General features: G+C 37.6%; 1 protein-coding gene across 9 annotated transcripts in view; it reads left to right on the forward strand.

The window, feature by feature from the left end:
- The window catches only part of PLGRKT (plasminogen receptor with a C-terminal lysine), a 53386-nt gene extending 27801 nt beyond the window's left edge, over positions 1 to 25585 (forward strand). For all 9 annotated transcript variants that reach the window (XM_072959496.1, XM_072959494.1, XM_072959492.1 and 6 more), the window contains 3 exons: positions 21091 to 21221; positions 21804 to 21913; positions 25188 to 25585. In XM_072959496.1, coding sequence (XP_072815597.1) covers positions 21091 to 21221; positions 21804 to 21913; positions 25188 to 25309 — 363 coding nt within the window. In that variant the 3' untranslated portion in view covers positions 25310 to 25585. The remainder of the gene's footprint in view (positions 1 to 21090; positions 21222 to 21803; positions 21914 to 25187) is intronic.
- Positions 25586 to 27641: the final 2056 nt, after the last annotated feature.

Genomic DNA, 27641 nt, shown 5'->3' on the forward strand with positions numbered 1-27641 from the left:
GGTAGGAGAAAAATAAAGAATATTATTCATCACTTCCTCTCCACTTCCATCCACCAAGAGGGAGAATGAAAACGGCAGGGTGAAGTTCCTTTATTATAATGTTGCAAATAGTTATTTCTAAATCCATGAGTTATTTTAATAAAGAAACATGTCACTAATAACTAATTTTTACTGAGTGCTTATTAAATGCCAGCCACAATTCTGAGCATTTTATATATTCTCATTTTTTTTCCATCATAACCTACTAAAGAGATCCTATTACTATTCCCATTTTATAGATGAGGAGACTGAAGCCCAGAGAGGGTAAGTAGCTTGCCTCAAGTCACACAACTCATATGTAGTGGAGTCAAGATTCGAACTAGAGAGTCTGAAAAAAAGAAGAAGAAAAAAAAAAAACTAGGGAGTCTGACTACAAACTTTCACTTTTACATAACAATACCTGTCTCTTTCTGCTTCAAATATTTATTTGCAAAACACATACAAAAGCCAGGGCATTAACTAACACGAGGTGAGTTAACTTTAAACAGTTTGGCTGATGAATATCTATGTAATAGTTGCACAATAATGATAGAGCGTATTAGAAAGTGTGAGTAAGAGTTTTAAAATAAAATTTAGGATAAACTGTGGAAATAAGAAATACACCCTTCTGGAACTTATTGTCAATGAAAATTAATTTATATGAGCATATCAGCCCTGAGCAATTAATCAGAATTATGACAGCATCTTATTATGAGCATCTATAACAACTTGACAAGTATCACTTAAGTTATGATCAGTTCCTCCCTGGAGCAGTCCTGGGGGGAACAGTTAATTAAGATGTCTAAAATATACATGGGGAAAAAAACAAAAGGCAAGGAAAAATCAGGAGATTTGTTCCAAAGTGTTCAGCCTGCTTAAGTCTCATTTTGATTAAACTCTAGCGCCCCAGCATTGTTGTTCTAAGAGAATTGCTGCCTTTCCCCCTCTGGATCTCATAGTACAAATGTCAGAGCTCTAAGAGATGAGTTCAGTGCTGCCCAGGTCAGGCCAACTTCTACCTTCTGTGCATCCTTGCAGCTAAGGTGACTAGCCAAGGATTGCCCAGTAGAGGAGAACATGCCCACACCCTGTAGCAATAGCAGTAGCAGAAGTGGGAGATGTACACAGATTACCTGTGATTTTTTCCAACCAACCCTTCTTCCCCCAAATTTTATACTGACCATAGTAAGCCGCCAGCTTCCGAGTGTCTGGGCTTGCTAAAAGATTAAGGACAGCTGAGCTAGACAAAGCACAAAAACAAATGCACATATCAGGACACCTGTGTGGCTGCCTACTTTGTTTTGTGGTGTAGTTAAGAACCAGTATTACTCTTGCTTTCTTTGACTCTGGAGGATAATCTCAAAAATGTGTGCTACTGATCACAGGGTGATGCAGAGAATGCAGAGCTCAGTGAACACCAGTTTCTTACTGCTTCTGACCAAAGACTGTAAGAATTGGCCAACGTGACAGCACTGTTGTGCCCAACAGCACAGCTAACTACAAGTAACAAACTACTTCTGTGGAATTTTCTAACAAAAAATCAAAGTATGCTACCCCCATGAGAAATACTGTGATAATCCAGATAAAATTAGTATTGCAGTAGGTTATGACTTCCTTCTGTTATCTTAACTTTTTCCTGGAGACAATGTTTTTGGACATCTTGGCTATTTTCTTTTCTCCCCTGAGTAAACAAATGTCATCAATTGCGATTGCTTCCGAGAAAGTAATCTTATTTTGATTTAGCACAAATCAAAACCATATTGCTTCATCCAAAGTTTCCTCAAATCAATGGTTTTAGATAAACTTAGTGATGCTTTAAGCACACATAAACATTTAATCATTGGAGCCAAATTTTAAGGTCTTTTGTGGCCAACATCAGTTCAGCAAATTATTTTTCTGGCTGTTAGGATATGCTATATATCTTTCAATTGCTGCTCTTAGAAAATCTTGCTACTTTGATATTAATGGTAGGGAGAACTATTAGTGTCCCTTTGTTACAGTTTTCTGATAGTTCAGTATTATGTTCGCCAATAGATTTTTTTTTAGTCATTTTATATTTCGAAGACATTTAAAAATTTCTCCCCCAAATGTTCCCACTTTGCAAGAGATGCGGGAAGCAGGACAGATGTAGATTTAACTGAACGTCATCATCCTTTGTTTTCTATGTCCTCAGCTTGCCTTTTTATAAATGTTATTTCTAAATCTCACAATAACTTTGCAAGGGATGTGTTACTGGCTGCATTTTACAGGTTGAGAAAACTGCAGTGTAGAGTTCCATGTTTGAGGTCAGATAACTAGTAACCAAAGGAGCCTGAGTTCAAAATCTGGATCTCTCTGGCTCCAAAGCCACAAACCCAATCCCAGCTTAATTTGGTGAATTATGTAATGCCATGGAGAATAAACATTATAGAAGAAAGGTGAGAATGTTCTAACAGTATTCACATTGTGCCCTTGGACCTCGTGGGGATAGAGTCCAGGCAGGAAGGGTCTCTAGGCTCCACAGCCTTCCTCTTTGACTCTCTCTGCCTGAGGCTGCTCTGTTTGGCCTCTCCTGTGATCTTTCAGATTCTGCAATTGATCCAATATCAGGCTGCCTTCATCAATTCTGTCAAAATGTCCACATCTTGTCCTGGCAATCTATGGCTTTACAGGATAATTTTCATGGAGAAACACAAATAAAATATAAACAAGGACTTAACTAGATACAGAGTGGGCAGTTGCTGGGATTCTAAACGAAAACACCCTCCTAGCCTGAAGCAGAAGAAGGCTGGTACCAGTGTTTCAGAACCTTCTAGACAGCTTGCATTAGGTCCCCTGTTTCTACTGTTCCCACAACAAATATCTGACCCAACAGAGTCCTCCCTAGCGCTACTGGCCACACTGCAACAAACTTCCTGGGTATTTATGTTTCAGACCTCTGGAAACTTCACCCTTGCTCCTTACTCCTTGATATTTCTCCTTAGCATTTCAGTTTTCCTGATGTACATTCTGGCTGGGTATTCCAATGGGCTCTCTCCCTCAGAGGTCAGTCTTGCCTACTGTGAAGCTAGTTTCTCCACTTCATCTTCACAATGGCTTTAGGTCACCAAGGGGAATTCCGTCTTATCCTAAATTATGTGCCAGGATCTCTTCCCTCTGAGAGCCAGAAGCAAACTCCTGTCACGTCCTGTTTTCAACCTGGGCTCACTTTGGGGTCACCTACTAAATTTCTATCTTTTTCAGAGAGCTTCTAGAGAGCAGATCACCTGTAAAGCAGAGATGATGGACACATCTTAAGACTAAGCAATCAGAGTTCTCCTAAATCAGTTTATCCTCTCTGCCCATCTCTCCAGGTTCTCTTCAATGACTCGTTACTCAGATGTTGTCAGAGGAAACTGTGAAAGTCTTCCCAAAGTCTTTTAATCACTCCCTCAAAGCACGTGTCATTTTACACAGAGTGAGAAAGAAAATTATACCACTGGTAGCCAAGAGCTGGCCTGGCACTATCACCTAGTCCATGGCATTCTCCTGTGTAACAGAAGCAGTTTCACAGATCACCACCATCAAGCACCATCACTCTGTAATCATGTCAGGAAACAGATGAAGATGTGAACATTGTCCAAACTGCAGAATGACCAAGTATCCCCCGACACTGACTAATAAGAGTGCTGCTGCATCTTTATAATTTACCACTGAAACCTGTTTGGCCCCTCTCACCTTCTAGATAAGACTTAAAATATCCAGTCATGGAATTACTCCCACTTCCTGGCAGCACCCAGTCCAGATGATCTTTGAACCACCCCCAAATCACTTGACATAAGTCCATATGTTGTAAGTCTTTTTCTAATACCTTCATTTGGAGATGCCCCACAGTTCCCTATGGTGTGTGTCTCCTTCACTGCAGCAGGTCCACAAACCCTACTTCTTTTGACTATAGGTATGTCCCTGGTAGTCTTTAGCTAAAGGACACTGATATCACTATAATAATATAATAAATATCTACTGTTTACTTAGCACTTGTGCCAATAACTATTCTGAGCTATTTGTATATATTAACACCTGTAATCCTTGTTACATACCATGAAATTGGCACTATTATTAATTCCATTTGAGGATGAGGAAACTGAAGCACAGGGAGGTTGAATAAGTGGCAGTCCTGCTTTCCTGAAGAAGTTCCACTTTCTAAAAGCATTGACACTTAAGCTTTTCAGAAATACAGAATCATGTGTCCCTCCTTGACCTACTGAATCAGAATCTGCTTTTAACACATCCCTCAGGTGATTCACATGCATGTTTGAGAAGCATTGGCCTTGGTGATCTATCCCTTCACCATCACCTCTCTGACCTCATCTTGTACCACTCTCCCCCTTGCTCACTGCACTCTAACCACACCAGTTACTTTACTCTTCCTTAGAACACCCAAGACATGCTCATTGTTGAGAGGTTGTGTGAGCAGGACCTGGTCAGCATTTCTTCTTGACCCAGTTGTAAGCTTACTATGTGACCTTAATTTCATAGTATGGTATCTAACATCTTTATACCCATAAAGAATGAACCCAGAGAATGATTATAGGTTAAGGACACGGGGAGACTAAGAGCAAGTAGTGGTGATGGGGGAAAGAGAAGAAAGACATATCAGAAGAAATACATACATATCCATGCATACATATATATGATAGGCTGAAAGAAAGTGTTTATGTCTATTTATATGTATACACACACAAACACACAGACAGATGTGGATACTGAGCATTTGAAATGTGACAAGAGCACCTGAGAAACTGAACTTTAAATTTTATTTAATTTTAATTAACTTCAATTTAAATATGCACATAACTCTAGTGGCTACCATATTATACTGCACATCTCTATAGTAACTTCAGATATCTGGCAGATAAGATATTTTTCAAATTTTTTTTTCTGGTATTTTTTTCTCTATGTAATTTTACAATGAGCTGTCCAGTTCACTGAGGTAAATTTTAAATTTTTGTATGTTGATCTTATATGACATCATGTTCAACTATCTTATTGATTCTAGTTGTTTTTCAGTTTATTATCTTGAATTTCTATAGAGAGACAGTCATTATCCATTTGTTTTCATTTTTACTTTTACTGAACTATGGTAAAAAAAACATTTTGGTCTATGTGATTTCTGTTTTGCTAAATATTTATATTCCCTGAATATAAAGAATATTTTTCTGTATTCAGGGTATACACAATAACCATAATTAACCTTGTTAAGTTGCTCAAATCCTCAGTCTTCCTACATTTTTCCTATTAGAGCTATCAGTTTCTGAAAGAGTTGGTTAAATCCTACCATTAGTATTTATAATTTGTGAAATTTTCCTTGTTTTGCCAACAGTTTTGCTCTACATATTCTAATGCTATATTGTCTAATGTACAAGAAGTTCTTAACTGTTGAAGCTTCTTGAGTAGTTGTATACAGGTTTTATTGATGTTAAAGCATACACCTCAATTAGTTTTCACAAACTGCACTACCACTTAAGCCTCACTCCAACCCCTTGCAGTCACTTCTCCCCATTTAAGGATAATCACTATCCTGACTTCCAGAGGTACAGATCAGTTTCGAGTCTGATTTTGATCTTTATATCGCTAGAATACTATGGTTTGTATTCTTTTGTGTTTGGTTCCTTTTGCTCAACATTATAATTGTGAGATTCACTGATATTGTGCACAATGCCATCACCTTCTCTGTGGGCTACCCCAGTGGAAACTGAAACTGTAAGACAGCTAGAGAAACCATGCGGGTAGTTTCCCTGTAGAGATGCATCCAGATAGAGAAAGGAGGTTCTAATAATATGGACTGCATTGTTTTCTCCTGTCCCATATTATTTCTTTTATCTTCTGTTCTAGGTTCTTCTCTATTATATACCCTGATTCTTCTCTGTTATGTTCTTGGTTGCCTTCAATTGTCTGGTAGCCCTTGGTTGCCTGTTCACATATAAGAAAAAGTACGTTGATTAATGTAAGTAGCTGGCGATGGATTTCCTCTGCATTCTGTGGACTTTGTGGAATGGGCAATATGTGCCAACACAAGAGCTTCCCTTTAGGATGGATGAGCAAAAAGCAGGCTTAAAAACTCCACAATTTGCAAAGAACAAAGATTTTACTTTGGGATGGAGCATAGTGTCATATTCAGGCCTGAGAGGAACTGCCTTCTCTTTTTCCTTTCTTCACTGTCTGTTATTGATGTCTAGAATTGCCTCGGTATTATCTCTTCTCTCTCTGACCCCAACCCCTAGAATAGGAGCTTCCTCCAGATTTTCCACTCTGGAGAAAATCTGACCAGGGGTAAACATTGCCGCCTCTCTGTGTGTTGGAGGGAGTGGTACCATTCATCATTATGTAGGTAGTTTTTAAACTAATTCCCCAAGGTTGGAGCTTCTCCAGCGGAATGCTCCTATAGGCAGAAGGTTCTTCCCCCGACAGTGTTTTATTTTTTTTTTCCAAGTGTGTTTTAGTTTGTAGTTTCTTCTATTCTGCTCTTACCATCATTCCCTGTACCATCTGCTTTCTTTCTTTCAGAAATTCCTCAAAATTTCTGGCTTGCTGATGACACACTTTTTTTTTTTGTTTTTCAGGTACCATTTTGAATTTCTTTTTTAAAATGTTGTTAGTTTATTTTTTACACAGATAAGCATAAAGCAAAAAAAAAGAACAACCTATAATCTCACTAGTTAGCGCTACTTAAGTTTTCCCTTTTTAGTATAATTTTTTCATTATAAAATGAGTGAAAGAACTCATGAACAAAAAATTATAAAATACATAAGTGTAGAAAGAGGAAAATATGACCATAGTACTATAGCCCAGAACAACCATGCTTAACATTTCTCCTTGTCTTTTTTTCTGTGCTACATTTTGTTAGTTTACCTGTTACCATACTCTATATACCATTTTGTATCATGCTTTTTGCACTTGACACTGTATCTAAGCATTTCAAAGTTGTGCATAGCCTTCACAATGTGGACTACCATTGTTAAGGCTGTAGATTATTTCATTATATGAATATCTCATTACCCCCTTATCCATTGCCCTGTTGCTGGGCAGGAAAATAGACATCTTGCTTTCTGCATAGCCCAAGTGCAAGTTCAGTTTGAAATGGGGCTTATTTCTTTAGAAAAATTATAAATGTTTGAATAGTTAATATGTGCCATGATACAAAGTTCTGAAAGAACAAGAAGGTATACAGTGAAAATTTCCACTCTTCTTCCCAGCCATCTAGTTCACCTACTTAGATGCAATCAGTTACTAGTTAATTGAATAGTCTTCAAAGACAGTTTATACATAGTTAGCTATATATAAATATGAATATGTGTATGTGTATATACACACAAATGACAAATAGTAGCATATTATACACGCTTTAACAACATGCTTTTTTCATTTAACAATATACCTTACAGATTCTTCCACATCAGAATGTATAGCTGCATAGGAATGATGATGATGATGACAGTAAGAAGAACAGGAAAAAAGTAGTTTTTATTGAGTACTGACTTGGCCAGAAAGTGGAATTGCTAGATCAAAGGGTAGGTGCATTTTAAATTTTAATAGATGTTTCCAAATCAGCCATAGGGTTGTATTATTTCTACATGCTATTCTTATTAATAATGAAGTCCTCAAGATAACCCCATGAGGTAGTCACTATTATTTTCCATATTCTACAGATGAAGAAACTGAGCTACAGAGAAATAAAGTGACTTCTGCAAGTCACCATGTTAATAAATAGTGGCATTAGGACTCAGATGCAGGCAGTCTGATACCAAGGCCCACATTCTTAACCCCTTCATCATCCCTCTACCTTGTATAACCATCACCACTATCAATCTCTAGAACATTTTCATCTTCCACAACTAAATTCTGTACTTTTCAAACACTAATTCTCCACTCCTCTCTCTCCCCAACCCCTGGCAACCATCATTTTCCTTTTTGTCTCTATGAATTTGACTACTCTAGGTCCCTTATATGGTGGAATTATAGAATATTTGTTATTTTGTGATTGGCTTATTTCAGTTAGCTTAATGTCCTTGAGTTTCTTCCATGTTGTAGCATGTGTTAGAATTTTCTTCCCTTTTAAGACTGAATAATCATCCATGTATATGCCACATTTTGTTTATTCATTCATCCCTTGGTGGCCATTTGGGTTGCTTCCACTTTTTGGCTAATGCTGCCGTGACCATGGGTGTATAAGTGTCTATTTGAGTCTCTGCTTCCATTGCTTTTGAGTATGTACCCAGAAGTGGAGTTGCTAGATCACATAGAAATACTATGTTTAATTTTTTTTAAGGAATTGCCATACCATTTTCCATAGCAGCTGCACCATTTTACATTCTCATCAGCAATGCACAGGGTTCCAATTTTTCCACATCCTTGCCCTTTGCTTATACTTGTTATTTTCTGTTGTTGTTGTTAATAGCCATCCTAGTAGCTATGAAGCAGTGAATTTTTTATTTTTCATGTATAAAATCTGTAACCTTTTCCTTCATATTTCCTTCTTTCCTTGGAAAGGTCTTTGACTCCCTAAGTTTATATAGGCAGTCTCTAAATTTTACTTACTTTATTTATCATTTCATTTGGTATAGTTGGAGCTTTGATTCACCTGGAATTCATTTTCTATTTGATTTGAGATAGGGAGTGCTGATTGTCTTCTTCCAGACTGAGAGTCAATGTTGTTAGTGTCATTCGTGACAGTTCATGCCCTTCTCTTCCCACCACTCTGTCTTTGCTGTGGTCTACCCACCACCGCTGACCCAGGGTCAATACGGAATCAGTATTGTTTTCAATACGTCCCATCTTAGCTTGCTAGTCCATACTATCATATTAGGTTTAGTTCTGATCACAAGGAAGTCACTGTGAATAAACAGCCCATAACAGAAAATGTACTTCTTTCTTATTAAAATAAAACATTCAGGAGGATTATAAAAGAAAATTTTATGATATAAAATGCTAATTATATTTATGTTTCTGTTTTTCAGTTTGGCCTCTCTCTCCCTACCTGTGGCTGTTCAGTTTGAATATTTATTTAGCATTGTATTTGAAAAACAGAGAGTCACTACAGGGATTAAACAGCAGTAAATCTAAGATTTATTGCTTATGACTGTGTCAGGCTCACCTTTCTGCAGAACTCTTAGATCCATATAAATCAGAATAGGACAGCATGCAAAAATAACATTTTTTTTTCCATCTCAGGAATTAATGATTATTTGCTTATACTATGGGATGATTATTTTTAAATCACATGTTAACATGAATATAGGAAGCTTTTTTTTACCAAGAAATGGACAACTAAATAATGAATTCTTTCTACAAGCTACTTTGTTTTTGTATTGAAATCAGGTTTAAGTAAGAAATTTCTAATTTAAAGACTTGTTTAAAATTAACTAGAATTGGAAATGACTTGCCCCATGAATTCTTCCTATTAACAATTATTATTTCATTAGATTAACCTTCTAATGTTAACTGGATTCTGATTTTAGCTGCTGTGTAAATTAATTTTCTTCTAAATATAAAAGAATCTCCAGACTAACAGCCATCCAATCTGAGCTCCCATAATACTTTGCAAAACTGGTGTTAGCTGACAACTGAGCAGAGACATTTAAAGGAAGATAGATCAGCTCAACCCATCCTCTTAACTAATAATTTGCTGTGGTGTAGATTGGACCTCTTTAGAGCAAATAAGCTCTAATACCCAGGGAGGGTGATATTAGTACTGAAGTTATGAAAGCTTGAAGGAAAAATAGAAACATTTCCAGAGAAAAAACAATATCCTCCCCACCTCTTGATACCACAAGGAAAATTTTGGTGGTGTGTTTTAGTATGAGAATAGGAAAAGTATGGAATATAATAAGCTTAAAATAATAATTTATGAAAAAGAATACATATAATGCTGAAGTCTTTTCTTCCTTCCTTGATAAATATAAAATATATTATTATAAAAATATTTATAAAGTCTTTGCATCTGAATAGAGTTACCTCTTATAAGTGGCCCAGATGATTTTGAAAAATTATTGAGAGTAGAACATGAAAGACCTTGCTAAGACACAGGAATAACTGTGTGGTCAGACAGCTATATCACCACAAATCATCCTCATTTTTGTTAATGATTTAAAATAAACAGATGCTGTTATTTACTGATTCAACTGATGCTGAAAGGCTTCCCTGCCCCATTTCTATTTTTTAAAACACCTTTATTGAGGTATAATTTACATACTATAAAATCCACCCATTGTAAGGTACAATTCAATGATTCTTAGTTCATTTATAGAGTTGTGCAACCATCACCATAATCCACCAAAGGACATTTCCATCATCCACAAAAGTTCCCTTGTGGTCATTTATAATAAATCTTTGATCTGAATCCCACATCCAGGAAATCACTAATCTACTGTCTCTATAGATTTGCTTTTTCTGGACATTTCACATAAATGGAATCCATACACTATGTGGTCTTTTATGCCTGGCTTCTTTCACTTAGCATAATATTTTTGAGGTTCATCCATGTTGTGGCATATATTTTTCCTCCAAGAAAATTTTAGAATCAGCTTGTCAAGCCAAAAAAAAAAAAAAAATTCCTTTCCACCAGGTGGAAAGGGTTTTGCTCAACAAAGCTTTTAATCCCTCTTACTTGTTTCTTGCTTTGGATTCCTCTATTTTCTGAAGCATTTTAGAAGAATTATTTTATACTACTTAAAAATGTAATAAAACCATATCAAAGCACAGAAGTACCTTTTAACTGGATAAAAACCTCCTTAGTTTTCAGGATTCCATGAAGATACTGACATGTAGGATCAGAAGCACATACAACTCACTGAGAAGATAGAAGTGAAACTAATTAAAGAATGTCCTACATGGTAACAGTTGTATTCCGTGGGGTTTTGTTTTGTCTTTTTGTTTTATTTTGTTTACTTCTCTTTTGCTTTGGTTTGTATTCTGAAAATAAGTATCTGATAAATTTTTATTACAAGAGTCACAAACAGTATTACTGAGGCAAAAGAAACACTCAATATGTTCTAGAGCTGCAGACACTGGCAAGTTACCTAATCATTCTTACCACCATTTTTTCATCCCAAAAAGTAGGCTGTTAGAAATACCTGCCAAACAGGTATTGAGCCTTAATGGCTCAATAACCATTAGCTTTTAAGAATACTATATTCACTTCTGTGAAAACTTTGTCTTTTCCTCCCAAAACATATTTTTACCTTCCTAGGCATCAAGATTTACAGAAATGTATTTCTGATTGACACTATGTAGAAATGCTGCTGCTTTCCCCATACAGACATGCTCTCCGCCAACAACTACAGGCACGCTACAAAAGATGCTCTTTACACATAATTCCTTTTTAGTCGCATAAAAAAAAATAAACCCATCAGGAAGCTACTGTTATTATCCCCATTTTAGATAAGAAAACGAGAGCTTTTTAGATATGTTGTGACTTAAGGAAGAGACAGATAGAGCCACATCTGGAAAACTGCAGGAAGCCAGGCTGACCAAAGCTGGGAAGGGCCAGAGCAGAAACTGAAGTTGTCCCAGGGCACGGATCTGGTCCAGGGCTTGGAAAGCTGAGCAGAGCATTTACACATGATGTGGTAGGAAATAAAAGCACTAGAAGTTTTTGAGCAGGCGCATGACAGGAGCAGAACTTATATTTTTAAATAATCTTGCAATCTTGTATCTATTTTCTAGGGAAATAATAGCATCTAACTTTTACTGAATCTGTATTAAAGCTTTGCTCTAAGACCTTTACATACATTTGCTAATTTAATCCTTACAACAACCCTTTAAGAGAGGCATTGTCATTTGCCCCATTTTACAGATGAGAAAATTGGCACACAGGAAGATGTAAGAACTTGACAAAAGCCACACAGCTTGCAAGTGGTGGAGCCAGACTTCCATTGCAGGCCATGGTATTATCCTCTGGGTCGCAGTGCTTTTGTTACTGGATACATACTACAGGCTAGATAGATAAAGCTAGCATGTGCCCCATGCGGTCTGAGGTAATAAGAATTTGGATTTCAGGGGAGGCAGCAAGAATGGAGAAAAGGGGAGATTTTATAGAAAAAGTTGGTGGAATTTCTGGACTAAATGGATGCTTGGGGAATTAAGAAGAGTGAGTTGAAGATGAAACCAAAATTTTCATTCTTCAGGGAGTCTCTGAGGAATACAAAGAGCTGACAGGGAAGTTGGTCTGGAAGACATAAATGATCGCAGTGTAGGGAGTGTTAAATTCAGGGCAGTGCCAGGAATGTGAGTCAGTCAGCTGCAGTTGGCAGCACTGCTCTGTGTGTGGATGGGACTCTGGATAGAGATGTGGGCATCTTCAGTAAAAACTTCAGGAAAACAGCTGAACTACCCAAGAAAGAAAAGGGACAGAAAGTGAAGGAAAAAGGCTCTAAGTCTAGGTAACCGCTGGGGACAGGAGACAAGAGGAAAAAGCAAGACAAAGGGGCTAACGTATTCCAGTGCTTGCAGTGCATCAGTCCCTTTCAAATATGCCATCTTATTTAGGAGGGCAGCCCTGTAAGGTAACTATGTTGCTATTAGAGATAGAGAAATTGAAGTCAAGACATTTAGGGGGCTTGCCCACAATCACACAGCAAGTAAGTGACAGAACTAGAATTTGAACCCAATCCATGTGACTCTAAAATCAATCTCTTTCTATGAGCAAAAAGGTGTGGAACAGTGAACTTGCCTGGCCTGGGTGAGGATTGGTGGCTGTGGTCTAGGGGAAGACTGGCAGGACAAGAAGTCCAGGACGTAAATTAAAATAGGATTTTTAAAGGCCATGAAATATCTAGGAGTCAAAGAACCAGTAAAAGTTTTTAAGTGGGAAAGGAACATGAGATTCCTTTTGAGATAGGAATAGAAATGTAAATAAATATAAAGAGAGCAGTATAAAAGAATGGATTGGAGGGAGAAGAAACTAGGATAGAGACACAGACTGGTGGTAACGTAGTGCTTCTATTGATGGGTAAGGATGCTCTGAGCTGGAGCAGGAACAGCAGGAAGAAGACTAGATTCAAGAGGTGTGCAGAGACATTTTGGTAAGACTTTTCTGTCCATCTCCCAGTAGAGATGTCCAGAAGGCAGTTGGAAATATGATCTACCACTGAAAAGAGTTCCAGGATGGAGATTTAGAATTCTTAAGTCATCAGCAAGAGGTGGTAGTTAGAGCCTGGAAGGTGATTATATTGCCAGGAGCTGAGAAGACCAAGATGACATGGCTGAGAAAAAAACTGTGGACGAAAGCAAGCAAACAAATATAGGATTTGAAGGACTTTTCTGGAAAAGGTTCCAGTGCTCATGTGTTTTTAGGAGTTGCCTTTCCCCTTTGTATCCCATTTATGGAAATGGAGTAGGTCTTGACCTTTCAGAACTTCCTTAACTTCCTATTCTGCCCTCATCTTGAGCACAGACACTAGTTTCCTTATAGAGCCACAAGCTGGCCTTGTTCTCTCCCAGGGCCCTTGGTCTGGAGCTCTAAACCCACGCTTGTGCAACAGTGTAGAGGAGGCCACATTTCAAGAAATGTTTAGAAATCAAATCTGCAGGCCATGGCCATTATTTGGACATAGTAGTTGCTCCCAGCTCTCCGAGAAATCACATATGGCAATGAGGAGAGGTCACAGGGGCCTTGGGAGGCTCACATTCAGAGAGTAGTGATCACTGAAATCCCTACAGGGATAAGGGCATGAAATGCTGGTGAGAAATTAGAAACAGTGTGTAAGGAGGCTTTTTCAAGGAGAATTTGACAAATTCAGGTCAGTCTGTATTCCAGGTAAGTTTAGAGCTCATTATGCAGTGTCTTTCTAAAATTCTTGAATTAATTATAATAGAAAGCCAAAGGCTTTTCCGATAATAATCACATATCCTGTCCACTTTACCCCTATTTTTCACATTAACTTGATTATTGCCAGTGTACTTATAGCTGACTGCAAGGTTGGACTCTGGAAGAGGCCACAGGGAAAATCACTCGAATTTTGATCCATAGTTTCCTCAACTGTAAACAGAGCCAACGCCTTCTCAGCTCAACTTCCATTCCATTTCAAGGCCTTCATGGTACTCCTGTCCATACAACTGAGGCTGGAAAGCCGAAGGCAAATTTCTCAGACTCCCATGCAGTTGGGGTTCACATATGACCTTGATTCTCTCAAGTAGACAGGCCTGAAGGAAACTTGGGAGGTGGACATGGGCAGTGTAAAGCTTCTATAAGACATTGGATCTTCTTGTAATCACTCTAATGGAGATGACTGGTATCTGGGGAACGTGGAGGTGGCATTTCAATATTTGGCCCTGAGCATCTGTGACAGGAGGGAATAGAAGTGGGGTTTCCCCAGAAGAGTCCCATGTTTTGGCTAAGCATTTCTCTTGGCTGTGTTGTTCCTAATAGTGCAGAATGCAAACTAACTTTCATGGCTCCCTCAGAAATTCTTCGACCATCAAATATCTTGCAATAATTCGTATTCTATTTAAGCTACCAGTTGGAATGGATTCCGTTGTCTTCAACTCATAGACCAGCCTCATAAAATTTTCTAAGAAAGTCTATGTAACTGAAGTACAGGGCTTAGCACCTTGTGAGCTACGTTATTATTTTATTACTACTAGTGTATCAGCTGCCATAATAAAGTAGAAGCAAGCATCTTGCAATTTCTTAACGATTTTCTGATTTTATTTTTGAAGCACATTTTGGTTTCAAGATTCTTTGTTGTAAGTGTTGTAGAATAGAGGGTTTAGATTTACGCACGAATAAGAATCACATTGTGGAATATTAATAGTCAAACTAAGAAATATGTCCTCTTAAAAATAAGGAAATCCAGGATAAAAGAAAATACCCTTATTATTTTTCATTTAAGTCCTAGAATTGTCTTCAACTTCAGTTAATAGTATTTATAATATATCAGTCATGATTAGGAGCTATGTCTCTAAAGAATTTTAAATTGACCTTTTATTTTTTCCCAGTGTCTGCTCATCTTGTCAGCATCTTCTGATCTTGTTGGGTAAAGTCCATATATTTTGGAATCCATAAAATAATACAAAGGGTTTTTGCCAAACTGGAATTCTTACATTTTACTTAGATTGACCTTATTATTTACAAACATCTGAGAGTAAGGATAGATTTAATTGTGTTGTAATCTTTAATGGAAGGTATGTAAGAAGATGTTGTACCCAAGGCTTTTAGGCTTTCTGAATAATACTTTTATTTTGATTATCCTCAATTATTTTCATAAGTCATTGATAAAAAAATAGTCTTTTAAAAAATGCTTCAATTTATTACTCATTTCCCCTTCCAGATTCTTCCCAAACTACTTCCTGGATATTGAGCATTCAAAATATGCACAGAGCAAGTTTAAGTTAAATATCATTTGTAACACCTTTCATTATGGTTGCTTTATTTTAATGGTTTTGTTTACTTGAAATTCTGATTTTGCATTTACTTTAAAAGGTACCAATAATCCCTATGTTAATTTAAAAAAGGCATAGACAAACATAAAATATTCTGATTTCTGATAAAAACAAAACCTCTTTTGTGACAAGACATGTGGAATAACTTTTTTGCATTGTTCAATTAAGCAAATAACTTTTCTATTACATGTGAATATATTTTGTATTAGTTAAAAAGGCAATTGGAAACTAAAAACAGAAGTAAACGAGATTTTTTTCTCAAGGTTGGCCTAATTATTTCTCAAAAATATGAAAGGCTCCAATTAATAAAAAACTTAAAACTGCAGTGAAAATAATGTATAGGACGATGTCATTGACTTCTTTATGCTGTAAAAATGTTTTATGTGTCTCCACATGAAATTTAATCATATGAATATTGTATTGTGGGGAAACTTGTATTGAATGCTCTGTCATCTTTCGTTGCCCCTTCTGAAACTCAAAAGATTGACAAATTACTCAGATCAGTAATTTTGTAACTATCCTTAATATTTTTAAACAAAAAATTTGAAGAATTAAAATACATAAGAGCAGATGTAACAGTTTTACAAAGGTGGTCAGAATGGTTTCTCCTACTATGAATAATAATTAATTTTTAATAAGGCTACTCCCTTTTATTACATTCTCTATACAATAATTGTGGTTCTGTAATTGTTAAACCAGCATATGCTATTCCTATAAAATCATGACAATCTGAAGTATAACCAGGAATATTTTCATTTCAAATTGTCATATAAAGGGAAACAATATCAAAAGTAACAGAGATAGAAAAATTCTTATTATAAAAAGGTCTCCAATTCTTTTAAAATAGGATCCAGAAATTTATATTTATGGTTTTCATTAAAGACTGTTATAGAAACTTACTATATATGTTATGTTTTATTTTTGTTACTAGTGTCAATATTTGAGGAAGAAGGGTGAAAAATGAATGTACATTTAGTTAAATAATGCCTATTATTGTTAAATTAATAATAGCATTAATATAATTATCCCTTTAAGGCTAAGGAAAAACTTTGGTGATAAAATTTTTTAATTAATTTCAAATATATAAAGTATTTGGATCTGGACCTTTGACCTTAAACACAATTTTATAAAATATGGGGTAATTCATAAAGTTTTAATTGTTAACTAACATTACAGGTCAATGATGTCTTTCCTCAAAATTTCTTGCTTATGGAGAGGGTCTGTGTATATTTTGTTTTTTAAACTCTAGGCTTAGAGTTTCTTGGAGATACACAATCTTGATTTTCACAATTTACCTGTGATATATGGAGATGACTGCCTCTATTCTTATCAGTAGGCTGTAAAGACCTATAATATAAGATTTGTTCATAACACTTTTTAAAACTAAACAAATTTTTTAAAGTTTTAGATTTAGAGAAAAGTAGTAGAGTTCCTAAGCACCTAACTTAGTATACTCTACAATTAACATCTTACATTACCATGGTACATTTGTCACAACTAAGAAACTAACGTTGGTACATCCAAACTTCATTAGATTTCCTCTAATGTCGTTTTTCTGTCCAAGAATCCCATCCAGATGCCACATGACATTTAGTCTTCTTGTCTCATTAGCCTCCTCTGGCCTGTGACAGTTTTTCAGGCTTTCCTTGCTTTTGATGACCTTGACAGCTTTGAGGAATACTGGTCAGGTATTTTGTAAAACAGCCCTCAGTTTGGGTTTGTCTCGTGGTTACATCGAGGTTATGGGTTTGGGAGTGGAAGACCACAGAAATGAAGTGCCCTTCTCACCAAATTACATCAAGGATACAGACTATCAGCGTGTCTTATCACCAGTGATGTTAACCTTGCTCACTTAGACAGTGTTTGCCAGGTTTCTCCACTGTAAAGTTACTTTCCCCTCCCTCCTCCCGCATTTTCATACTCTACTCCTTCTTAGAAGCAAGTAACTAAGTGAAACCCACCATCAAAGGGGTGGGAATTAAGCTCTATCTCCTCGAAGTGAGGCTGGGAAATATTTATAGAGATGATCTGGAATTCTTCTGTACAGGATATTTTTCTCTTCCATTTATAATAGTATGGATTCATAGATATTCATTTTATACTTTGGACTGTAATCCAATATTATGTTATATATTTTTGTACTCAAATTGTTCCAACTTTGGCCATTGGGCACTCCTTTAGGTTGGCTCCTATGTCTCGTTGACATAGTCCACATACATAGTTTTGAGCATTTCCTTGCTGTCCAGCACTACAAGATGCTCTAGGCTCATTTTGTGTATTTTCTGTCCCAGTCTTAGGTCAGCCATTTCTCCAAGCAGCCCTGCTTCCTCTTACTGGAGAGTAGTCTTAGAAACCAGACTGTGGATGCTGGGTGTGCTCAGTGCTACAAGGGTGTTGTCGCCACTCTGTCCACTAGTGGACACAGCAAGGAAATACGTGTACTTACACTAACCCACGTATCATGCATACCTATAATTTTAACTTTGTTCATCTGTATCTACATTAAGCTACACATGAATTCATACTGATGTCACTGACTAATCCAATAGTACATGGTTCATTCTAGTCATTTCCCTGTGTCTTGTGTATGTGTGTGTGTGTGTGTGTGTGTGTGTGTGTGTGTGTAATTTTCCTCTCATAGTTAGAAACCCTGCTCCCACCCATCTCCCATCAATTTGTTCATCTCCAGTATCATATAAAGCAATTTCAGAATTGTTAACCTGTACTCTGAGAGAAATACCTTCAACATCTAGAGCATAATGTTCATGTACAGTTCCTTTTGTCTTTAGCTTCACAATTTCCAGTCAAAACACCAATTTTCAAAGTTAGTTAGGTCACTTCCTCACCCTTTACCCACTTTAGTGATGTTATAGCATATATTTATAATACAATTAGGTTGTCACCTCAGTCCACATTCCATCCTCTGGATCCTCTGACCTTCTGGCTGGTTTGTAAAGTTTGTATACACTAAGGTTCACTCTTTGTGGTATACAGTTTTATGGGTTTTCACAAATCCAGAGTGTCACGTATCCACCATGACAGCACCACCAGATTAGTTCCACCACTCTTAAAAAGACCCCTGTCCACAACATTTTAAGAGTTCCCAGAGGATCAGTTTTCAGATTGATATTTCAGCTTGATCTCTGCTGACAAAAACCATAGATTCTGAGTTCTTTCATCCCAGGCACTGGTTCTCTATCCTGGCTGCACACTGTAATTACCTGGAAAACTTTAAAAAGTACTGATGATGGTCCTACCTTCAGATCCTGGTTTAATTGGTCTGGGGTGTGGATATGGGCACTGATACTTTGAAAAGCTCCTAGATGCTCACAATATGCAGCCAAGGTTCCAATCTTGGCCGCATATGTGCCTTGATTCGATCTAGCTGTCTTTTAATAAATGATTTATTGCTGCGTCTATTTAACTTGGGGGGATATTATGAACCAACATGTAAACATTCTGAATAAGTTATGTGGCAAGGGAGAATTTCACATGCTCAATAATCACATATGCAAAAACACTATTTTTTCTTTTTGCTCTCTAACTCAAAATGAACTTCAGTTTCTAGTGATGAGGGCAAATTTAATTTTGACAAATCAAAGTGACTCAATTTCCTCTAGTTTAAAGCTGATTTCTTAGTAGATAAAGGCTTGAATTCAGCTTGGTTCCGTCCCCTTCTCTGTCCAGTTTTTCCTAGAACCAATACAGATTTGGGCCCAGGTGATTTCAGCTGGCACTGGCACTGGGGAAGCCACATCTGATGGGAGGGGGCTTTTCTGCAGTTGTTTATTTTATCAACCTGAGCTGTGCCAGGTGATTTGCTCTGCGGGTATCTGACCATAGTCTAGGTCATCACCTTTGCACTCAGGGGAGCTGCTGCTCCCTTGAGATCCAGCAACCTTTCCTGCCCAGGCCTTCGTTTACAGTCTCTACCCAAGTGTCTGTTATGGCATCACTGGGTCCTAGGCTTTGGTGACTCCCTAGTAAGCCACTTGCTTTCAATTATCAGCTACTTTCTGTGCCCCTCCCCAGGTTGACACGAGAACCTCGCAGACTACCTCCACACCCCTCAGCAGCTGAGGGGTACTGAGATGGCTTCTCTTAGTCCTTCTATAGGCCTAGATCTGCCCTGCAGCCATTTCTTCTCTATTTTAGATGCCCCTTCCCAGAATTCTCGACAGGAGGCAGGACTGCAAGTGCTCTCTGTCTGGGGATTCTCAAACTCAAACTCCATCACATCCCCTGGAGCTTCCACCTCCAAGGGGCCAAGAGACCTTTCTCCTCTTCCAGTCCCTTCCCGCAGTAGAGAAAAGGCATGCAGGCAAAACTGAGTTCCATTATTAGTCAGCCCTCCCCACCTGTGCTTTGTATGCTTGCTACCTTCTAGGTTTTGCTAATGATACACAGTGCCCAGATTTGAGAATTTAAAAAGAAAACAACTTTTCTCTCTCAAGAATGTAACTCTTTCAAAATAGTCAGTGTGGGCTTTGAGACTGTTGCTTCTCCTATGCATTTTCTGAAAATCCATTCACAAATTTACTCTCGCATTATTAGAGCAGGTAGGTAGCTAGATAGGAGCCGAGAAAGGGGGACACAGGCCAAATGGCAGGAAACCATACATCTTGTGAGCAACGAGGTCTCTGGGCAGATCAACCTCTCGAATGATAAGAAACCATACATTTTGGGTTGACAAGTGTCCTGGAGACAAACAAAGAAAAGCCGGACAAGACAGGAATCTCCACCATCAGAACGTAACCCTTCACTCATCATACCCTCATCTGAATGTAACCTTTTGCTCATTATGCCCTCATCCAACTTCCTGATCAAGACTACATAAGGACATTAAAAAAAAATCCTTCCTATCCTCAGGAAGGTGGAGCTGGGATGAAGATCAGGAAAGACAACCCCAAGACCCTCCCCACCAATGAATATTGTGCCCATTCATTTTTACACCCATATAACCAGCTTGCCAAAGAAATCCGGGGCAGCTACCCACCTGGGTTTTCCCGCTCTCCCCTTGAGAGCGTACCATCTATCGCTTAATAAATCCTTGCTTTGCTTTCTTGACCTCCGGGTCTTGTTTCTGAATTCTTTCTGAGATGAGACAAGAACCTGCTTCCCGATTACACTATGATCTGGACCGTATTTGCTTTCTATTCTAAGGCAGTGAAAGGCAGTGACTAAACTGGTGAAGGACTTGAGGCAACAAGAAAAATATGGCAAAGCAAAACGTCTATTGATGTCTCAAAATACCATCATAGCACAATGTGATATGGAACTGATATTTCAAATGAGCTTCATTTTGGAGTTGGATGGATTTGGAAAGCAAAATAATTTTAATGCAAATGGTAATAAAGGCCAATAAAGTGTATTTGTATTTAAAGGCACATAGATCTTTTCTCACATGTCATATGGTAAGCGGAACAAATATTTTAGGCTTGAATATCAAGGCTCCAGACTAGATGCATTCAAGACCTCAGGATGCAGAAGAAGAATACACATCTATTCCGTATATATTCCAGAAGGACTTCAGTCAGAGTCCCTTGAGGGCGAAAAAAAAAACAACAAAGATTCAAAGCCACTGAAGAATGAAAATCTACTGGAAAACACGGTTACTAACTGTACTGGGATTCAAAAGATGAGTAATTACACTGTCCTTTGTTTTGTCCTCAGCTGGAAAGGCAGCTAATGATGCAGAATGAAATGAGAGAAAGACAGATGGCGATGCAGATTGCTTGGTCACGGGAATTTCTCAAATATTTTGGAACATTTTTTGGCATTGCAGCAATCTCTTTAACAGCTGGGTATGTTTGCTGTTTACTTTAGAATTTTCTTAAATCATTTACTTGTTTTTGTCTTTGCCATTATCTTATTATTAAGTTGGCCAAGATAGGACTTTGATCCATAGAACATATGTATGTAAACAAAGTAACCCTTATAGCTTAGTCCTTGACAGCAACTCTGTAGAACCAGGGTAGTAATAGTTAATTCTGCCTTCAGTTTCTTAGATTTCTTCTGTCCTTTTCTCCATTCTATAAGTTAGAGAGAGGACTTATTTAACACCAAGGTAGAAAGAGGTCTCTACAGATTTACCTCCACAACCCCTAAGGGATAGATATCAATATTTAACCACTTTTAAAATGAGTAATCTGAGACTCAACATCAAACAAAGATGAACAAAGCATAGACGCTATCTGAGAACTGCACAATCTGCTGAGGGGTTATGAGTTAGGAAATCCTATTTCCATACAAGACTCAAATGGATTAAGTAAATTCTGAAATGGAGGATATTCTTCCAAAGGCAGGTAAACTTTTTTTTCATGAAGTGTAGAGATTGTATTTACACGGTATTCCTTGATATTCATTCTTTTTTGTTCTTGAATCAGAGCAATAAAAAGGAAGAAGCCAGCCTTCATCTTACCTATTGTTCCATTAGGCTTTGTCCTTACCTACCAGTTTGACTTGGGCTATGGAACCCTTCTGCAAAGAATGAAAGGTAAGTCTTTGGTAAACCAGAGTCTCTATTTCCGATTCATTTTCTGACTCAAGGATCCACTCCTTATGATCCCTTGACTTATGAAGATTCTGACAAGACTCTCCCTGAGCTTCCAATGACCAATATGTCTACTTACTCTCACACAGTGGTGTGCTGGAGGCAGCTCATACCAGCTCACAAGGACCAACTGTCAACTTTTCAGGAATTTTGTAAGCGTATTGTTAAATATAGTCATTATCAAAAATTAAATCATATAAATTTTAAAAATATTATTACATTATATTAAAAATAATGATAATAAATACTCGAACTTAACAGTTTCTAATTATTTTACTCTTATCTATACACTTATGTTATATATATCTCTGTTCTCTTGTTATGTATATCTACTATCTCTATATGATAATATTATAGATGCAATATACAGACACAGTAAAATACAAACACAACTCTGACTTCAGTGACATCCCATTGGTATGTCAGCTTGAAGTTGGTCACCATGGGAACCCGCAAATGCCAATCACCGTTTCACTTATTATTCTGTTGACTGTCTACACTAGGGGTTGAAAACTATGCACTGCAGGCTGGCCACTTACTATGAAAATGAAGGTTTATTCGAACATGGACTTGTCCATTCATTTATGAATTGTCTGTGGCTGCCTTCCCACATCCATGGCTGAGCCAAATCATTGCAGCAGAAATGTAAGACCCTACAAGAATAAAATATTTACTGTCTGGCGCTTTAAGGAAGCTTGCCAACCCATGGTCTAGATTTAAGAAAGTGATGAAGAAAAATGTTAATGCAGATTAGGCTTAAAAGTGTGTCGTGTCCATAACCGTTTACATTGTGAATAGCATAAACATTCAGAAAATATTGTCCTAACATTTAAGAGCTGTTATGTGGTGCAGCAAACTTCACATCATTCTCAAACAATTAAAGTTCCAACTTATATCATTGTTTCACTTTTATACTACTCATTACCATAACTGAACACACCAGCCATCATTGACGTTGAAATTACACTTTCTAATCAACTGCAACTATAGGTTAGCTATGGATACAAGAGTTCCACAACAATCATTGAATGTTTTTAATTCAATGAGAATTAATTTGCTATATGAAATTAATGATAAATTACATTCTACATTTTATTATTCACAAATTGTGTGCTACATACACTTCATATAATTAAAATTTATAATAAACTATACACTCTTGGTTTCTGGAAAGCTGGTGGGTAAGATTTCATCAGTACTGTGCTGTTCTCACAGAACCCTGGCTCTTATAGCTCTAGAAAATACCCCTGCAGCTACAGAAGCCATTCCTGTCTCAGGAAGATACAGTTTCCCATTAGTCTAGGATATTCATGTCTTCCAAATTCCCACCATACTACACCTCTCATGAGGATCCCTATTTCCCTACTCCTCCAGCCTTCAACCCAGAGCATAGTGGAAACAGTACTTTCCCAAGCCTTCGTTTCTACCATCCTGTACTCTCCTGGGCTACAAGCCCACCACTATCCCTGAGGCCCTGTGGGGACCTGTAGGGTTTGGAATCCGAAAGGACAAGGTGCAGACTCCTCTGCAGGTATTGGGAGTAGGGAGCAGAACGTCTCATTCCCAGGTCTAGGGAGATAGAGGGTTTATATGTTCTTAAAAGTTCTCACTTGAAAATGGAAGGACATTTTCCACATAGAAACTATATTACAATGTCCTTTGAGTGCCATATTGGTAAACCATTGGTTCAGCTACAATATGGGCTAAACAGTTTTTTGTTGATGGTCTAGAAGTTGATTTATAGCGTTATGACTATGGGAAAAACGTATTCTGAGTTCTAAACCATGGATCTATAAATTAACTTTTGGAGTACAATCTCATTTTAAGTGGGACACTAACTGTACATAACTGATTACTACTGTTTAAACTCATTTCAGTACCCTGCTCAGTTTCATCTTACTCATCTGCTTAAGAATTCATTAATCTGAGATCAACTATGTCTCACTGTTTATAAGGACATTAGAATTCTCAGTGCCTCATAAAAATTAATATGTAGCATTAAGAAATTTCAACTCTATTACACAGCACTCACTTGACCATATTACTAATGGAGAACAAGTGTGTTTTATAAGAACATTGTGATTGTACATTTGCAAGGTAATTTCATTAAAGGTCCATCAGAGTCTACTGAATATAAAATTTTACACTTCCAAGGCATGTTGTGAGAACTTCCTGATTAAAAAAACAACTTTAGAATCCACCAGGAAACTTACCATACTAAAAATTTTAGGCTATAATATTTAGCCTTCTTAACTAGCGATGACTCTAAGACACGCACTTCATATGTAACTGAATTTATTATCAGCCATTCTGAAAATACATACTAAGAATCTGTCATATGGAAGTCACACTGACATGGAAACATCTAGTCTGTCATTAATAGCCTGCCTAATTACATACAATTTTATAGTGACTTTTAATTACTATTTAAGACTGACGGGAAAAAAAGCTGTTTGCAGATGGTTGTGATGCTGTGATAACTTGCCAATTATAGTCTGTCCTGTTGGGTCTGGAATATAAATTAAATTGTGTGCTAAAAGAGGAGGGCTTAAAGAAACAAATTGCCTTCAATCCCAAGGAGAGTTTATGGAATGGCGACAACATATATTACAGGTTTTCAAAATTTTGCTCATCTGTCGTCCACAATAAAACCTGGCAAGTATCACTGGGCCCGAGAAATTACTAGCTCTTATTTGAAAGAGGACATGTTTATAAAAATGGGTATATGTATGTGCGTGTCTATGTATGTGGATACAGACTAAAGGACATTTAATATTAGTTTGGGTATTTACAAATGGTTTTGAGTCAAAGATTAGCTTTCCTGAAAAATTAGACCTTTTAGTAAACTTTATTTTCTCTCATGTCACTTATATTAAGAGGCAAGACGAAGAATTATATGTGATTTCTCCACCCTAAACCCCTCCTAAGACAACTAATTCTTTACTTGGTATTTTTTCTCTCCTACATTTTAAAATGCTGTCTTCTGTTAAATAAAGTCTCTGGCATCTGATTTCTCTCTCTAGGAAATTTCAGAATTCATGATTGCGTTTCCTTTGGGAAGTGACTTCTGGGGACAATGGGTGACCTATTTAACTGTGAGATCTGGGGGCATGCCTCCACACACTGTTACAGCGTGTCCCTGGAACACAACAAGTAGGCCTTCTCACAGTGCCGACGGCCCCTTTGTCACCTTGCACATTTCTCTACTTTATTTAAGGTGAAGCCGAGAACATACTGGAAACAGAAAAGAGTAAGCTGCAGCTGCCAAAAGGAATCATCACTTTTGAAAGCCTTGAAAAAGCAAGAAAGGAACAGAGTAAATTCTTCATAGACAAATGAAATTATGTTTACCCACCAAATCTCAAAACACAGAATTGTTGACTTCAATCATGGCCTTTACAATTTTTTAAATGGTTGAGACTTTGATATAATGGATTTTATTTTAAAATAATAAAATGCAAGATGAGTTCTGTTAAACTATTTTAAAATAAAATTTATAATATTCAACACAAAATCAAGGAGGAACTCTAATCCTTCAGATTTCCTTTATATGTGTGTGTATTACAAAGTTCTAAATCTAAACACAATAAACTCTATTGTTTTGAATTCATGGAATAAAAGTCCTGCTACTCATCACTTCTCTGTCACTCACACTTTCCCCATCACATTAGGCTCCCATAGTTACCCCTTCTAGTTGGATTTGTGAATTCTGTCCTGTCTCCACATGACAGAAAACAACTAAAATTAATGATTATCATGTATACTGAACTTACTGTGGCCAGACACTGTCTGATTGTTGGCACATATTCTGTAATGTTCCCACAAATCCCATGAGGCAGGCATCATTTTGTAGATGTGGAAACTGAGGTACAGAGAGATTGAATTACTTCCCAAAGATCATACATGGACAAGACAGGAACATGAATGTAAATGGTTTGGCTCCACTGTTTATGCTCTAAAAGGTCTTGAAAAACTTAGGTCTTAATGCATTCTTGACACGCAAAGACAGTTGTGAAAGACAAAAGGTGAAAACATCCAAAGAATGACACAGAACATAGTTGCTAGAGAGGTGGGAAGAAGGGGAAGGTTGACTAGGATTCCCAACATTTTATTTTCCCTCATCAGGAAATTTATATGCATAAAATAATCCTATTTATGTCCATTCCTATGGTTACAAACTCTACATATGATATACTAATCCCAAGGATTTTTATTATTACTTACCATGTGTCAGGAACTATTGCAGACATTAGGGCTACATGCGTGAATGAGCACATAAGGTTATTATATCCCAGGAAGGGAGGTATATTCTAGTGAGGCATGAGAGAACTGGGGACAGAACAAATAAACACAAAGATAAACAACTTCATTTCTGATGGTGACAAATACTTCAGCAGAAATGGAACAAGATGACAGAAAAACGTAGGGGGAGGCTACTTTAGATATGGGACAGTAGTTACTGCCTCTCTACAAAGGTGACATTTGAGTTGAGATTTCAATGATACATCAGGCAGTCCTGTGAAGAGCAGGTATGGGGACAGGGAAAGTATCTCTAGGCACAGGGAAGAGCCAGGGGACAGGCTCTGAGATTTGGCATAGCCATGCAGGAGATGAAATTTAAAGGGGGGAAAAAGCACGAATACAATGTCTGATACCCTCAAGCACAACAACGTATGGTTTTGATACAATTATAGTTGTAGAGAACTAGGGCCAGTTCTTGAAGGACGCATTGAACTTGTCCATGAAGAAAAGGAGGTAAAGAGGAAGGGCATCCTGGGTAGGAGACTGATTAAAGGCAGCTCCATGCGTGCCAAGTCCAGGGATCTGGTGCTGGTAGTTTCGTTTGCCTGGAGCAAGAGGTTCCACAGAGGAGGTACTTGTTAACAAATGAGCCTGGAGGCACAGCTCAACAAACAGTCCTTGGGTGTAACACCAGGAAGTGTTCATTCTATCCTCAGAGTGATGAGCATGAAAAACTCTGCACTGGGATTTTATTGGGAGTAGTGAACTAGAGAGGAAAGATCCCATAGCCCCATCCCAACATCTTAATTAGCCCAGGGCTAATGAGGAACTGCAACGGTCCACCAGGACCCATACTAAGGCTGTGACTTTCGGGATGGATTCACAAAAATGAAAAGGACAAATGGCAGGACTGGGAACCAGTTTGAGCTTGTAGAGTAAGGAGAAGGTGATTTCCTTCATTTAATCCATATGGATTATCTGGGGCCTCTGGAGGACATGGGAAAGAAGTGATTGGGAGGCATACTGGTAATCTAACACATGCCTAAGATCTAGCACTGGTTTGTAGACCATGTCAGAATCTGGAATTACAAAGTGTTTCTTTCCTCTTAAAATTCAATCATGCTGTCCAAATAATCCTGACATAGTCTAGCCAGGGCTCAACAACGGTGGGTTTCACTCCCTACAAGGATAAATAAGTAACTTACAGGGATTTGTGTTATTCTGCAATATAGTGAGGCCTGTCTGAGTCAACAGGTCATTCATTCTTCTTGGCTTCTTACCCTGGAACTGACCCTGAGTTCATTCTAATTGTTACTCAGTACAGCCTGTGATAAACACACATACACTCACACTTTCGTTTGCTTCCCAATTGTGTGGTGAGGTAAAAATCAAAGCAGAGTGACTAACTGATGGCTTTGCAATTCAACTA

Source organism: Vicugna pacos, chromosome 4 (genome assembly GCF_048564905.1).
Source record: "Vicugna pacos chromosome 4, VicPac4, whole genome shotgun sequence".
Classification (NCBI taxonomy): Eukaryota; Metazoa; Chordata; class Mammalia; order Artiodactyla; family Camelidae; genus Vicugna; species Vicugna pacos.